We start from the raw sequence: 16,305 nt of genomic DNA, 5'->3' as shown, positions 1-16,305 counted from the left end.
ACCGAGACACCTCTCCGGTCAATAACCAATAGCGGAACCTGGATGCTCATATTGGTTCCCACATATTCTACGAAGATCTTTATCGGTCAGACCGCATAACAACATACGTTGTTCCCTTTGTCATCGGTATGTTACTTGCCCGAGATTCGATCGTCGGTATCTCGATACCTAGTTCAATCTCGTTACCGGCAAGTCTCTTTACTCGTTCCGTAATACATCATTCCGCAACTAACTCATTAGTCACAATGCTTGCAAGGCTTATAGTGATGTGCATTACTGAGTGGGCCCAGAGATACCTCTCCGACAATCGGAGTGACAAATCCTAATCTCGAAATATGCCAACCCAACAAGTACCTTTGGAGACACCTGTAGAGCACCTTTATAATCACCCAGTTACGTTGTGACGTTTGGTAGCACACAAAGTGTTCCTCCGGTAAACGGGAGTTGCATAATCTCATAGTCATAGGAACATGTATAAGTCATGAAGAAAGCAATAGCAACATACTAAACGATCGAGTGCTAAGCTAACGGAATGGGTCAAGTCAATCACGTCATTCTCCTAATGAGGTGATCCCGTTAATCAAATGACAACTCATGTCTATGGCTAGGAAACATAACCATCTTTGATTAACGAGCTAGTTAAGTACAGGCATACTAGTGACACTCTGTTTGTCTATGTATTCACACATGTATTATGTTTCCGGTTAATACAATTTTAGCATGAATAATAATCATTTATCATGATATAAGGAAATAAATAATACTTTATTATTGCCTTTAGGGCATATTTCCTTCAGAAACGACGCAACACCTCCTCGTCGGCTGCTCCTTTTCGCTCCAAGCTTGGTATGAGGTGTTGTGTTGGTGCCACTCCACAGCTCCCCTGCCTCGCCATGATGATGAGTACATCGAATGACTCACGATGGCAATCTCTGGCTCAACTTCTTACCTTTGCCAGGTTCTCGCCTCTCTCTTCATCCTCACCATATGTGGATCGGGAAACACCGGAACGGTTGCGTGTTCATTGGTGAACGCCCCTCCGTTACGCGTCTCATGCAGACCATCTAGGACGAGGCTCGTCTATGGGCATGCGCGACGCTAAAGGCCTAGAATCGATCATCCCTGAGGCATGGACTACGGGACGCGCAACCCTGTTTGCCTATGCGCCAGACATTTCACTCACGCTGCATCCGTGTACTTGCTTGTGCTATTATCAGACCTACCTGTATTTTCTTTTCTTTTATCAATGAAAAGACACACAATTCTTTTGAGTATTCACAAAAAAAGTGCATTTATCTTTGTACAATTCCACGCCTTTTGGATTTTTATGTGCTAAAGAAGCTGTACTAAATAAACGAGAATTGCAGACATCAATGGTATTCTAGCTCAAAGAGTTTGCGATTCACTAAAAAACAATTGGTGACTAATCTTTCTTTATCCCCACGACGATAAGGCACCCAACAACTATCATTGAGTCTAGTGTTCAAAAAGAAAGAGAAAAACTATCACTGAGTCTATAAAGTCCTGTTCAGAGCCCTCACGCCAAACGCAGAGACCGACACAACAGTGCAAACAGCACAACAATCGCAGCCCCTCCTTCGTTATTCCTACACTACACCTCCGCGGCTCGCGGCATTCCTCCGTGGTCACCTCCGACGAGCTGATGGGGTGCAAGTCGTGCCAGAAGCCCAAGGCGCAGCACCGGAAGGGCCTGTGGTCGCCCGAGGAGGACCAGAAGCTCCGCGACTTCATAGTCTGCTACGGCGACAGCTGCTGGAGCACCGTCCCCGTCAAGGCCGGTGAGAACTGCCTCCCAGCCAAGCGCAGCAGTCGCACGCTTGTAAACTTGTCTCCCCTGCTTGCTTGCCGAGGCTCTGCAATGTACCTTGGCTCGTGGGAACGGGAAAGATGGGGAAATTTTGTTTCGCCGGAGAACAGTTGACGAAGCTCTTTAGCTTCGCCTGCTTGTTCGAATTCAGCGACCTTTTGCTGAGCTTTCAGAAAGAACTCAGCAGAATTTTGTCAAATGTACCTTGGCATGTGGGGCGGGGCTAAAGTTTGCAGTGAATTGGCGCGCGTGCAGGGCTTCAGCGGAACGGCAAGAGCTGCAGGCTGCGATGGATTAACTACCTGAGGCCGGGGCTGAAGCACGGCATGTTCTCCCGGGAGGAAGAAGAGACCGTCATGAGCCTCCACGCCACACTCGGCAACAAGTAAGCATCCCAAGCAACATTCACAATTCTCACCTTTTCCACCGCACTTTCTCAGAGCAAAACGTCACCTGATTACCTGTTGCATTGCGCCAATGTACTAATATTAGTATAAAGTTGGATTAAAATTGAGACACTTCTTTTGATACAGAGGAAGTAATTAGGAAGGTTCTTAATTTTGATAGTGAAGATATGTGTAGTACAATCATTTGTGAACACGCTCGTAGTACTAGTCAACTGCTGAGACCAATGATACTGTAACAGATGCTTTGACATTGACAATCCGAACGAAGAACACTTGTACTGTTGCTACAAGTCTGGGACAATCATAGCTTTATTTATTGGAGTGACTGTACAATAATTTACTTCTCTAACATGATGAGATTTTTCTGTGGCGCAGGTGGTCTCAGATAGCGCAGCACCTGCCTGGCCGGACGGACAACGAGGTGAAGAACTACTGGAACTCGTACCTCAAGAAGCGCGTCGAGGGTGCGCGGTCACCAGCCAAGCCCGCCGCCTCGGACGCGCCCCGGACGCGGAGCCCGACGCCCAGCGAGAGCGGCCGCGAGCGCATCACCGTTGACCAGCCGTCCAACTCCGGCTCATCCGGGCCGCTCGAGTCGTCGTCGACGGCGGACGAGTCAAGCAGCCTCACAGTCCCAGGAGCTGCCGCCTCGATCCGGCCGCACGCGCCGGTGCTCCCCAAGGTCATGTTCGCGGACTGGCTCGACATGGACATGGACTACGGCCCCGGCCTGATGGCACCGAGCGCGCTGGACGCGGCCTTCGACGGCAGCCCGGCGCAACAGGGCGTGAGCCACCAGGGGCCCCTGCGGGTGGAGGGCCTGTGCGGCGCCGTGGACTCGTTGCATGGGCTCGGCAACGGCAGCCTCTGCTGGGAGTTCGACGCGGACCAGATACAGGGCGGAGGAGGGCTCTGCGACCTGCTCTCCATGAGCGAGTTCCTCGGGATCAACTAGGCGACACCTCCCGAACAGGGCAATGGTGTGCCTCTCCAGCCAGTCATTGTTGGTCACTGACAAGAAGTTCTCAAGGCCACGATTCAGTCGGACCAGCGCCGTGGAGAAGAAATCGTTTGAAGTCGTTGTTGCCGGAAAACCCACATATCCAAGATCTCAACCTTAAAAGAAAAACTCACATGCCTCTCGACGGTACCGGAGGCCGCACGACGTGATGAAGAGGAGGCGGAGGAACAAATTGCATAGGAAAATTGCGGTCATCGTCACGCTAACAAAGTCTGCAAACCCTAACATTGTCGGCCAAACTGACTGGAATGAAAATATGCCAACGTGCCATAGATGTTTTTTACGGAACCTTGTCAGAGGGCCAGGTGCTTTGGCTTTGCATTATAGAAAAAGAGAGTTGATCCCGTTTATGAGGGAAACCGGATCAAAAACCTAGTAGAGTTGTCCAGTTTATGAGGAAAACCAGACAAAAAACCACACACGCAACAAACTCTTGCTGACCATACGACCCAAGACAACATTGCAACAAACACACACACCCGACTCCGGAGCCGCCGCTCCGACATCCCTCACCCGCACGAGAGCCACAACGCCGCGCGGTTCAGGCGCCTCGTAGCCCTTGCGCCCGCGGACCACGAACGATGTACAAAACATCCGGGGCCGACGCCCCGACTTCCGGCCAGACCGACCTCACAGATCGCGTCGACCGAGCCGACGAACTGGCCACCCTCGCAACACCAGGTCGCCGCCCATGCCAAGCAAAGCAGCGGACATACCCCATAGGACCGCCGTTGCATGACCATCCGAGGCCGCAGCCTCAGCATACATCCACCGCCCGGAGCCGCCGCTCCGGCATCCACTGTCTGGGCATACCACCAGAAGCACAAAAGCCACAAGCGCCAACCGAACCTCGTCTCCAAAGATGGCGCCTCCAAGAAAGATAAACGACGTTCAAGAAGACGCCGCCACCATCCGATACAACAAACTAAATCTGGGTTTTCACCCGGAAGACGAGGTTCCTTTGGTTGGAGGCGGGTCGGGGCTCCTCGACGACGCCATCAAGATGGAAACGGTGCAACAAAGCGCCGCCATCGCCGGCACCGACCGAGTCGGGCAGAAACTTTCATCCAGAGCCCCACGACAACCACCATCATCGTACTGCCGCGAGGACATCCCACCACGCCGCAACCCTTGACACATCCAGGGAGCCACCACCCTCACCGGAAGCACCACCGGCCATGCCACAACCATCCACAGGACACCGACCCGGAGACGTCGCCAACAGCCATGACCACCCCTCCACTTCTCGCACGACCGGAGCTGGCACAACACACACCGCCCCAAAGGCCAAGGACCTGTGACACCCGGATAATTAGACTACAGTAATTCCCTGCTAATGATGCCACGTCACCTCTGTCACTGTAGTTAATCTCGGGTTAGTTCAAAACCGATTCAAGTTCAATATTGAATTAATGGCAAACAACAAAAGTTTTCAAACTTTAAAACTAAAATGTCCAGGTTGTGCCAAGTAATGCAAAGTTAATTGTGGTGAAGAAACCCCACTTTTATAAAATGTTTTAATACTCTAAAATGATTAAAACAGTAGTTGAAACGAATAAATAAGTGCCTTTGATATTTTATAAAATCATAAACTATTTTATTTTGAGGTAAAACTTTTTAGGGTAGTGAGTTATTTTGAAACACTATTTTTGGAGCTATTGTCCTATTTTACTAAACTAAAAATAAAGTGTAACTAAAATAAAACATAAAGGAAAAAGAATAAAAAGAAGAGAAAACCAGAAAACAAAATAAAAGAAACCCCCCCGGCCAACTGGGCCAGACGGCCCGCCGGTCAGCCCACTGGCCCAGGCCGCCCCCACTCACCTTATCCTCCCCGTCCTGAAACCCTAACCCACGACCCACCTCACTTTCCCCACTCCCCCACGACTCTCCCCCCAATCCAGATCAGGATCGGGGGAGCCGAACCGAACCGTGGCCTCGCCCTCGTCGCCGAACCTCGCCACGCGGAGCTTAACACGCCTCCACCTCGCCGGACTTCCTCCCCAACGCCTCCGTCGCGCGTCCCCGTCTTCCTCCTCACGCCCCGCTGCCCCGAATCCTGGAACCCCTCATGAGCCCCCTCTTCTCCTCTGCCTCGCTCCCGCCGCGCACCGTGCGCGCTCACGCCGGCGACCACGCTCGGCCAACCACCACCGTGCCCGCGCCGTCACCCACTGGTGCTACTGCACGCGCGCCCTGCCTCTGCATCGCCTGCATCCCGACCGCGAGCCATAGCTGCTCGCAACCATCTTTCTTGACGACTTCTTTCTTATTGCTCTTTTCTTCTCTGCCATATCAGCAGCGGCCAATGCCAAACTGAGGGAGCAGCTGGGTGGGACTCAGGCCGCCCTTCGCGCTAAGGAAGCCGAGTTCGACGCCTTGGCCCAGGAGCGTGACCACCTGGTCAAGAAGCTGGCCGGCCAGGAGGAGAGCCACAAGGCGGCCCTGAAGGCGGTGCAGGATAGCGAGGCCGCCCTCCAAGCCGAATATGAGACTGATGCGGCGAGCTGGGCCGAGGCGAGGCAGTCGTTGATCAACAGCTATGACCAGATCGAAGACTTGCTTGACGGTAGGCCGCCCTCTCCTTCGTTCCTTGCTTGCCGCTTGCCGTTTGGTCCACTCTCTGACTTGGTATTTTTCTCTTCTTTCTCTTTCTTTCTTGTGCAGAGTACTTCCCTGGCAACTCTACTGTCGCCAACCAGGTCATCGAGGCCCACCGCGAGGCGCAAAGGCAGGCTGGCGCTGAGATCGCGCCGAACGCTCGCCGGTCGCTTGAGGAGCAGCTCCTGGCGATTCAAGCCCGCCTCCAGCCGGCTCACCGCATGCTCCGCCGGCTTCAGGGTGTTGGGGCGCAGGTGCTGGCCGCTCTCTGGCCCGGCGAGGTGATTCCCCGCACCCCCAGTCGGACTGCCGACTGGCTGGAGGTAGCGGCCGGCCGCTTCGAGGCCTGGAAAGCTTCTGCGGTTCGGTCAGGCGCCAGGCGGGCACTGGAGTTCATCAAGGCCTGGTAACCTGAGCTGAGCTTGGACCAGCTGGCCACCTGGCGGCAGGAGGCCGACACGGAGCTGGAGCCGGTGCGGCCGGCTATCATGCAGCGTGCCTCGGCGATCGCGGACTACACCGACACCAGCGCCTTTGCTCCTGAGGTGAATGACAACGGCGTTGCCCGGCCGGAGTGGTTCGGGCTGAACCCAGCAGATGGCGAGGACTCGGCGGAGGAGATCGACTCCAGCTACGAGGGCGAGGAGGAGGAGGAGGAGGGTGAAGACGCTGTGCCAGAAGGTGGAGCAGCCGGCCAGCCTCAGCTTGACCGTGCCTCCAGCAACAAGGCGTGTGCGAGCGCACCGCCTGCAGCTGGCGATGATTAAGCCGAGACTCGCCAGCCGGCCACTCCTCCAGCCGGCGCTGCCGTCTCCACCGACCAGCCCGGCTCCCCTGCTGCACCCTTAGTCTAATCAGCTGCCTTTACTTTCCTGTTCGATTACTCTTTGAACAATATTTCGTTAAGTTTGCGCAGTTCCACCCACTGGGGGTTTATTCGAACTATATTGACTGCCGGCCTGTTGAAGGACTTATGTGTAAATATAATCATGCATGTGTTTGGCTTTCTACTGTTCTTGCTTTTCATCCTTTGGCTGTTTCCTTTGCTGCCCTCCCTTGGTTGCCGCCTTCCCAGCCGGACAGCTGCTCTGCAGTCTGTGGCTGGAGAAGTGCTTGGCCGGTTGGGAGGGCAAGTACTCTAGCTTTCTTGGATTGTAGCAAAGTGACTGGGAAGCCGGCCAGCCGGCTGTTTTGACAGCCGGTAGGCATGGTGGGAGGCCGGCTTGTGTTATATAAGTTCGTTAGTCCTTAGCCATTTTTTCGTGTGGGCATCCTTTCCTGCCTTTGGCTCTTGCCAGTCGGACAGTCGGTTCTTCGAGCTGCGACTTATGACAAGAGAGGGTTCGGGTGCTGGCACACTACTTGTCTGACTTCAGGTAGAACTTTTAATATAACTCAAGGCGGCCAGTCCCCGGGCCGACTAGTCGAACCCGTGCCAGATAGAGAATCAAATGTAATAGTACATTCATGGATATGACACTCCTCATTCATAGATAAAGGGGGGCAGTCCCCGAGTGCGCCTCGGGGGGCCCGTTGTCTCGTACTTAATACAAAAAGGTAGCATGATACATACTGCTTTTAACTGTAAAATCTTCTCAGGAGATTGGCATTCCATGGTCGTTCCGACTCCTGTCCGGAATCATCCCTCTTGCGAGCTCTCGGCTTCTGTGCGTCGATCAGGTAGTAGGAGTCGTTGCCTAGGGCCTTGCTGATGACGAAAGGGCCTTCCCAAGTGGCCGAGAGCTTGTGCTGGCCGGCTGTTCGCTGGATCAGCCGGAGCACAAGATCGCCCTCTTGGAAGGATCTTGGCTTGACCTTCCGGTTGTGGTAACGGCGCAAACCCTGCTAGTAGATGGCGGACCGGCTGAGTGCTAACAGCCGGCCTTCTTCCAGCAGGTCGACGCCGTCTTCTCGCGCTTCCTTGGCCTCCGCCTCCGTGTACATGGTGACCCGAGGCGAGTCGAACTCGATGTCAGTTGGGATGACAGCCTCGGCACCATATACAAGGAAGAAAGGAGTGAAGCCGGTTGACTTGTTCGGGGTAGTACGCAGACTCCAGAGGACAGCCGGCAGCTCATCAAGCCAGCAGCCGGCCGAACTCTCCAGTGGTACGACCAGTCGGGGCTTGATGCCGGAGAGGATGAGGTCGTTTGCTCACTCGACCTGGCCGTTTGACTGCGGGTGGGCAACGGACGCTAAGTCCAGTCAGATGCCTTGTGCCGCGCAGAAACGTGCCAGTGCTCCCTTGGGAAAATTCGTGCCATTGCCGGTGATGATGCTGTGTGGTACACCGTACCGAGTAGTGATGTCTGCGATGAATGTCACGGCAGTCGGCCCGTTCAGCTTCTTGATTGGCTTCGCTTCAATCCACTTGGTAAATTTGTCCACGGCGACAAGCAAATGTGTCATGCCGCCGCGGGCTGTCTTGAATGGGCCCACCATGTCCAGCCACCAAACGGCAAAGGGCCAGGTGAGGGGGATGGTCTTGAGTGCAGAAGCCGGCAGGTGTTGCTTGGAGCTGAAGACTTGGCATCCTTTGCAGCATTTGACTAACTCCTTGGCGTCTTCCTAAGCAGTCGGCCAGAAGAAACCGTGGCGGAAAGCTTTGGCGACAATTGATCTTGAGGCCGCGTGGTGGCCGCATTCGCCTTGGTGGATATCCTTGAGGATTGCTATGCCCTTCTCTGGCTCAACGCAGCGCTGGAAGACTCCAGTGACGCTACGCTTAACAAGTTCTCTGTTTATTATTGCGTACGCTCTGGCTCGGCGTTGGACTAGTCTTGCCGAGATCTCATCAGTCGGCAACTCTCTTTTTACTAGGAAGTTGAGGACGGGCTGGGCCCATGATGGAGCTGTGACTTCATCTGTTGTCAGTACAGCTACTGTGACCCGGGTGGGTGGGTTGGGTGGTGGAGAGTTGGAGTCGGCCACCGCTTGTTGTGTCGCTGCAGTCCCCGGGCCGCCTGCTGCAGTCCCCGGGCCGGGTTCTGAAGTCCCCGAGCCGGGTGCGACTACAGTAGTCCCCTGGCCGCTTGTCGAAGTCCCCGAGCCGCCTGCCGGGTTCCCCCAGTCGGATCCGACTGCATCAGGGGCAGGCGGTACGAAGATAGAGTCCGATTCTGGAGACGGCTTGATAGACGGCTTGAGGAGGCACTGGAGAGAGACACCGGTTGGTATAGCTTGTCGGGTGGAGCTAATCCGTGCCAGGGCATCTGCTTGCTCGATGTCGGCCCGTGACACGTGGAGGAACTCGCACCCTTCAAAGTATCTGCTGATTTGCTGGACGAAGAATCGATAGCTCGCCATGTTTGCGTCCTTGGCGTCCCAGTCGCCAGATGACTGCTGGACCACCAAATCCGAGTCGCCATAACACAGGATCCGGCGTATGCCGAGCTCTTTGGCTAGCCAGAGCCCGTGTATGAGCGCCTCGTACTCAGCCACATTGTTGGAGGCGGCAAAATGGATTTGCAATGTGTATCTGAGCTTGTCGCCCTTGGGAGAGGCGAGGACGATGCCGGCTCCCAAGCCGGTGCGCATCTTGGATCCGTCGAAGTGCATCCGCCAATGAGTGGAGTCAGGAGCCGGCGGTAGGTACTGGGTCTCGGCCCAGTCGACAAGGAAGTCGGCCAATGCTTGGGACTTGATGGCGGTGTGGGGCTGGTAGAAAATTGTGTAAGGAGCCAGCGCAATGGCCCAGTTAGCCACCCGATCGGATGCGTCCCGGCTGCCTATGATCTCGGCAAGCGGGGCAGTGCATACGACCGTGATGGGATGCTCTTGAATGTAGGGCTTCAGCTTCTTGGCGGCGAAGTACACTCCATAGCACATCTTCTGGTAATGCGGGTAGTTTTGCTTCGAGGTGGACAATACTTCGCTTAAGTAATATACCGGCCTCTGGACTAACTGAGCTCGGCCTTCTTCTGGGCGCTGGACCACGATGACTGTACTGACCATTCGGCTAGTCGCAACAATGTAGAGGAGCGTGGGCTCCTTCTCAGTCGGCGCTGCCAGGACAGGTGGAGTGGTTAGCATCTTCTTCAACTCGTGGAAAGCTTGGTCTGCTTGGTCGTTCCACTCGAAGTGGGTGGATTTCTTCATGAGTTGGTACAGGGGGAGAGCCTTCTCCCTAGCCAGCTGATAAAGCAGTTTAGGGAGGCCAGGCGCCCGGTGAACTTCTGAACGTCTCGCAACTTGGTGGGAATCTCCATTCTCTCAATGGCCTTGATCTTCACAGGGTTGCACTCAATGCCGCGTTCGAAGACCAAAAAGCCTAGAAGCTGGCCGGCTGGTACTCCGAACACGCATTTATCGGGGTTGAGCTTGATCTGGAATCGGCGTAAGTTGGCAAATGTTTCTTTGAGGTCTTCCAGCAGGGTGCCGCGCTTCTCCGTCTTCACCACAATATCGTCTACATAGACGTGGGCATTTCTGACGAGTTGCTTGAGGAGGCATTTTTGCATGCAACGCTGAAAAGTGGCACCGGCATTTCTCAAGCCGAATGTCATAGTCAGGTAGCAGAAAGCTCCGAATGGTGTGATGAAGGCGGTCTTCAGGCGGTCGGCTGGGTCCAACTTGATCTGGTGGTATCCTGAGTATGCATCCAAGAAACTCAACAGCTCGCATCCGGCTGTGGAGTCTATCACTTGATCAATCCATGGTAGGGCAAACGGATCTTTGGGGCAGGCTTTGTTGAGGCTGGTGTAATCTATACACATACGCCATTTGTTGTTCTTCTTCAACACCAAGACCGGGTTGGCAAGCCACTCTGGAAAAACACCTCCATAATGAAGCCGGCGGCCAAGAGCCGGGCTATCTCTTCTCCTACGATCCTTCTTTTCTCCTCCGACAGTCGGCAGAGAGGCTGCTTGACTGGTTTTGCGTCCGCTCGGACGTGTAGCTTGTGCTCGGCAAAATCCTTCGGAACACCCAGCATGTCCTTTGGGGACCATGCAAAGATGTCTCGATTCTCACGGAGGAAGTCGACGAGCTCGCCTTCCTATTTACTGTCCAGGTTCGCACCAATGACAGCAAACCTCTCCGGGTTCTCCGCGTCCAGAGGTATCTTCTTTGTCTCCTTGGCCGGCTGGAAGGAGCCCTGAGCATCGTATTCCTTGGGGTTGGGGGACAGGGCCGGCTGCTTGCCGGCCATGGCCACGACTCGATCCAGCATCTTCTTCTCTTCAGCAACCACGAGGGACCCGGCCAGTCGGCTGCTGGCTGCAGCGCACTCGATGGACTTCTTGTAGTCTCCGGCTATAGCGATGATCCCCTTTGAACTCGGCATCTTCATCTTGAGGTAGGCGTAGTGGGGCACAGCCATGCACTTGGCCAGGGCAGGTCGGCCAAGCAAGGCGTGGTAAGGGCTCTCTAGATCCACTACTTCAAACCAGATCGCTTCTCGGCGAAAGTGATCCTTCTCTCCGAAGAGAACATCCATCTTGATCTTGCCGATTGGGGAACAGGATAGGCCGGGTACGATGCCATGGAACACAGTCCGTCTTGGCATGAGCTGCTTCGCCTTGAGGTTCAACTTCTCCATGGTGTCGCGGTACAGTATGTTTATACTTCTTCCACCATCAATCAGCACGCGGGAGAAACGGGCAGCTCGCCTTTCCGTCGCGAGAGTGACGTCCAACACCAATGCATAGGAGCCAGGAGACGGCATCACCTCTGGGTGATCGTCCCGGCTCCAACTGATAGGCCTTTCAGACCAATGCATGAACTCGGGGTTGCTGGAGGCGACCGCGTTGACTTCTTGGTGCTGTCGGCGCCGACTGCGCTTGTCTTCAATCTGGCTCGTGAAGACGACGTAGGCGGCGTGCTCATCTGGGACCTCATCTTGAATGGCTCCGACTGCTGGTCAAGCAGCCGGCTGCTGAGGGGCTGGAGGCGGCGGGCCGGGAGGCGGAGGCGGCACCAGCCCCTCGCCCTTGGAGATCCGCGTGAGCCAATGGCACTTCCGGGTCGTGTGGTTGGATGGCTTCGCGCCGCTGTGGAACTTGCAGGGGGCATCGAGAATTTGCTCGTAGGAGAAGGCCGGCTGCCAAGCCGGCCTGCCGCCCTTCTTCTTGGGAGCTGGCCGCTCTTCGGGCTGCTCGTCTTCGACGGTGGCCACCTGCCAACTGGTGGAAGGCGGCATAGGGGCCTTGCGCTTGTGGTCGTTCTGGTAGGGGCGTCGGTTGGAGTCACCAGCCGGCGTCTTGGGAGCCGGAGCGAGCACCTTTCCAGAGGCATCCACTCGGAGCTCGATCTTCATCGAGGAGTCGGCCATGGCGTACTTGTCTGCTATGACCAGCAGCTCGTCGAGGGTAGTCGGCTCGTCGGAGAGGAGTCGGTGCTTGAGGAGGGTGCCCTCTCGGCACCCGGCGGTGAAGTATTCTATGGCTTGAACCTCGTGCACCCCCTCGCAGGAGTTGCGGAGCTCGGCCCAATGCGTGAGGTAGTCGTGAGTCGATTCGCTGGGCCCTTGGACGCATAAGGAGAGCTGGCGGGGCTTGGGAGGCCGCTTGTATGTGCTGGTGAAGTTGCGTAGGAAGACTTCCGTGAAGTCTAGCCAGCTATTGACGCTGTAGGGCTTGAGGCTGTTCAGCTAGGTGCGTGCCGTGCCTTGAAGCATGAGAGGGACGTACTTCACGGCAACGCGCCTGTTGCCGTTTGCTATGCTGACTGCGGTAGAGTAGTCGATCAGCCAATCTTCCGGCTTCACGGAGTCGTTGTACTTTGGCGTGTCTCTGGGGAGTGAGAAACCTTTGGGGATGGGCTCGTCGCGGATGCGGGGGCCAAAGCAAGGCGGGCCGACATCATCTTCTTCTTCTAGCGCCAGGGATCGCGCTAGGTGGTCGATCCGGTGGCGGGCATCATTCTCGCCGACTCCTTCGCGATGGCCTAGTCGGCCACCGAGAGTCGGATGCGTGACAGGCGGCGGGGTGGGATATCTCTCCCCACGAGGCGGGGGGAGGGGGGAGGCGTATTGCCTTGTTGTTCCACCGCTCGGGGGCGGCCATCTGCGTCGCGCTCGATGGTGACCCGAGTCCAGCTGCGGCTAGCAGCCAGCTCCCTGTCTTTCCTTGCGCGGGCGCCGCTTGCAGTCGGCGTCCGGGATGTCGCAGCGTGCTCTCGGCGCGGGGGAGGACTCTCAGCGCGGGCGCCGCCTTCATGCCGTTCTGCGGCCGCGTCGATCAGCTGCTGGATGCGTCTAGTCATGTAGGGGAGCTCATCAGCCCCTAGCCCGTTCAGCTCTTCTGCGGCCGCCTAAGCGGCACACAGGTTCTCGAGTGGCATGGCGTGGACTGGGCGGTCTGCTCCCAGCATGCTAGCGACGGCCGCGCCGCGCTTCTTGACGAGGCCGGCTCGGCTCGGCCCGCTAGGAGGCGGCGTACCGAAGGCAGCGCGGTCGACTTCGCGCTGATGAGCCTCAGTGAGGCATCTCATGGATGCTATCTTCTGGCCCTCCATGATGAGGGCGAGGCGGCGTGCCTCCAGAGTCTCGGCGTCGGCGTCGGCCGGGATGGGGACGGACAAGTCGTGCATCACCGCTTGTAGGGCGTCGTGGGCGTTCTCACCCGAGTCGGCGCCGTGGCTGATGACCAGCACCTTAGTGACAGCGCTGCTGCCACTGTCGGCTCGAGGGAGAGGGTCGTCGGTGATTACCACGTCGGTGGGGAAGGCGTCAAGCGATGCCGTGTCGGAGTCGACAAGCATCGGGTCGGTGGAGCCGACCGACTCCAAGTCCACGGCGAGCTCGCTGGAGACGTGAAGCTGGTCGAGGAGGCTGACGAGGCGGCTCTCGGGGTAGTCTGTGCCCGCGTCGGACGCGGACTCATTGGAGATGCGACTCTCGCCAAGAAGGTCGGCGAGACAGCTCGCCGCGTAGGCGTCGTCGACGCCTTGCTGCGCGTCTGGGCAAGCGCCATCGGGCGTAGCGGGCTGGCTACGCTCGCGGGGGAGGAAAAGGGTTCCCGTCCAGAACAGGTCTCCGGACGACGGTGCACCTGGCCCCATGGTGGGCGCCGAATGTCGGGTGGTAGGTGCGACATATGCCAACGGGTGGCTTACCATTGTGGGAGCCAGTAAGACATCGCCGGTGCTTGGAAACGGGATAAGGCGAAGACATGCACGCCAGAGAATCTTACCCAGGTTCGGGGCTCTTCGTGGAGATAACACCCCTAGTCCTGCTCTGCGGGGTCTCTGCATGATCATTAGATCAACACGAGTAGCTACAAGTGCTCCTTGAGCTGTTTGGCTAGAGGAAGAAGAAGGGCAAGGCTGGCTCTCCTTTTCTCTCTATGTGGTGTGTAAAACTCTATGAGATCAACCCTTTGCATGGGTGTCCCGGGGGGGTTTATATAGGCCTACCCCCAGGGGTACAATGGTAATCCGGCTGGGCGCGGGTCCCAGCCATCAGCGTCTGTGCTCGTTGGCTTCTCCGCCGGCCGTTGGGGCCCGCCGACTGGTGGGTCCCGCCGGCTGCCGGCCTCTTGGCCGACAGGCCGGCCCCACCGCCTGGGGGCCTCATCGGTGGCTGGTTACTGTTGCCTCGCCCCTGATGACGAGGGCTTTGTCGAGGTGAGCGTGGCTACAGTGCCGCCGCCTTGCGGGCTCTCACTGTAGCCTCACCTCGTCTTATCTCCTTAATGAGGCACACGTTTCGAGGAAGGGAAGTAGCCGGCTATTGGGAGTCGGCTACGCCCCAGGCCGACTAGGGGAGGCCGGGCCGCCTTCGAGCGTCTCTCTGGCTAAAGGGGCCCACCGCCCGCGGGCCGTACTGGCTCCTGTCGTGGGTGACGTTGAGGTCAACATGGCTACAGTGCCGCGCTGGACGGGGGATGGTTGTCCCGTACGGTGCCCTGTGGCCACGCATGTTCCGGGATTCGGGGGTAGTGGGCTGTACTGCGGCCACGCCCCATCTTATCACCATTATGTGGGTGCAGTTTTGGTGGGTGCAGTCTTGGCCGGCTTCTGGGAGTTGGCCATCCTCAGGGCTGGCTTCTGGGAGTCGGCCCTCTCAGGGCCGGCTTCCTGGAGTCGGCCATCTCGTAGCTTTCTTTGGGAAGGTTTTTGAGGCCGGGTCGCCTTCTGGTAGTCGGCCGCCCTGTGGATAACCGGCCAGAGGAAGGGGGCCCCATGCTCTGGATGCTTGAAGGCTCGATTGGTGTGATAATTTTTTTGAAGAGCCAGGGGGAGTCGGTTTGGCTACCCGTGGCCATTTACTCTGACATATACCCCCTGAAATATGTGCTTAAAAACCTTTTCCTTTCCATTGTTTTGTTTAACCTTTCTGGTGATCATTATTGTCTAGCAGTATTAATTCCCTGCTTATGTAAACCCCTCGGTGTACAATTCTATTAGTAAGACCCTGTTACTTTTGTTGATGACATTCCGGTAACCACCGATGGACGAGAACTTTGCCTACTGGTTCGCCTCGTTTCAACGAGCAGGAAAATGGTTCTCTTCGTCCCTCACCCTTGGTACCGACATTGTTGCCGACATAACTGAGAGGCTACCCTCTGACATGTCTTGCTATCATGACAGTGCAAGATGTCAACGCCCTTCCTACTTTTAACCACATGGTGGCACTACAAAAAAATACACTTCCGTGATAATACGTGTTTGTCACTGTAGGTCGCGTTTTTTGTCATGCATGTACATCCATGATGATTTTATGATAGAATCAAGATAGTCATACCTGTGCTGTCGTAGAAGTGTTCCATGACATTACCAAAATTATCATCACGGAAGTGTGCACTTCCATGACGATAAATCGCGCGTCACAGAAGTGCTTTCGTCAAGGGTGACCGACACGTGGCATCCACTGTAACGGAACGCCGCTAAGCTATCGGGTCAGGTTTTGGATCCGATAACCCGTTAATAGCCCCGACCAATGGGGATTTTCCACGTGTAAAATCATCATTGGCTGGAGGAAACACGTGTCGGCTCATCGTTGGGACATATGTCATCCACTCATTGGACAGAAGGCGCCTATGATACGTCGACACGTGGCACGGCCCAACAGAGGCCCATTCCTGTGAAAAGGCCGGCCCGTTTGACTTGGTCAAAAGGTGGCGGGCCGGCCCATGGAAAGCCTGTTAACGGCCTGTTCGCATATAGCCCATTTACAGCCCGTAACCCAAGGCCCGTTACGCCCTATCCGAATTAGGCCCAGTAGCGTCATCTGGGCCATCCAATATGATTCCAGCCTGTTTTCACTTCTGGCCCATGTATGGCCCATGACGTTTTTCGGCACATATGAGGCCCTATATAACTCTTGGCCTATTAACGGCCCGTGGTGAAACTGGCCCGTAATGAACAGTGTACACTTTACACCCATTAACGGCCCGTGGTGAAACTGGCCCGTAATGAATAGTGTATCACTTTATACCCATTAATGGCCCGTTATTCCGTTGGGCCGTTTCCAGCCCATGTTATCTTTCGGCCTTCTCAGAGCCCAT

The 16,305-nt window shown here is 56.0% G+C and overlaps 1 protein-coding gene across 1 annotated transcript; it reads left to right on the top strand.

Moving 5' to 3' along the window:
* The first annotated feature begins 1,284 nt into the window (after window positions 1–1,284).
* Window positions 1,285–3,606, top strand: LOC109742181 (transcription factor MYB15-like). The gene is made up of 3 exons (XM_020301268.4): window positions 1,285–1,799; window positions 2,084–2,213; window positions 2,611–3,606. The coding sequence occupies exons 1-3, from the start codon at window positions 1,664–1,666 to the stop codon at window positions 3,188–3,190; spliced, it is 846 nt and encodes a 281-aa protein (XP_020156857.1). The 5' UTR covers window positions 1,285–1,663; the 3' UTR covers window positions 3,191–3,606.
* Window positions 3,607–16,305: the final 12,699 nt, after the last annotated feature.

This window comes from Aegilops tauschii, chromosome 2, assembly GCF_002575655.3.
Source record: "Aegilops tauschii subsp. strangulata cultivar AL8/78 chromosome 2, Aet v6.0, whole genome shotgun sequence".
NCBI lineage: Eukaryota > Viridiplantae > Streptophyta > Magnoliopsida > Poales > Poaceae > Aegilops > Aegilops tauschii.
The sequence above is the reverse complement of the archived record's forward strand: the minus strand, read 5'-3'. Positions and strand labels throughout refer to the sequence as shown.

Coding starts and splice junctions, on each gene's coding strand:
- LOC109742181 (XM_020301268.4), top strand. CDS start 1,664: ATGGGGTGCAAGTCGTGCCAGAAGCCCAAGGCGCAGCACCGGAAGGGC. Junction 1,800..2,083: donor CACCGTCCCCGTCAAGGCCG/GTGAGAACTGCC, acceptor GCGCGCGTGCAG/GGCTTCAGCGGAACGGCAAG. Junction 2,214..2,610: donor CACGCCACACTCGGCAACAA/GTAAGCATCCCA, acceptor TCTGTGGCGCAG/GTGGTCTCAGATAGCGCAGC.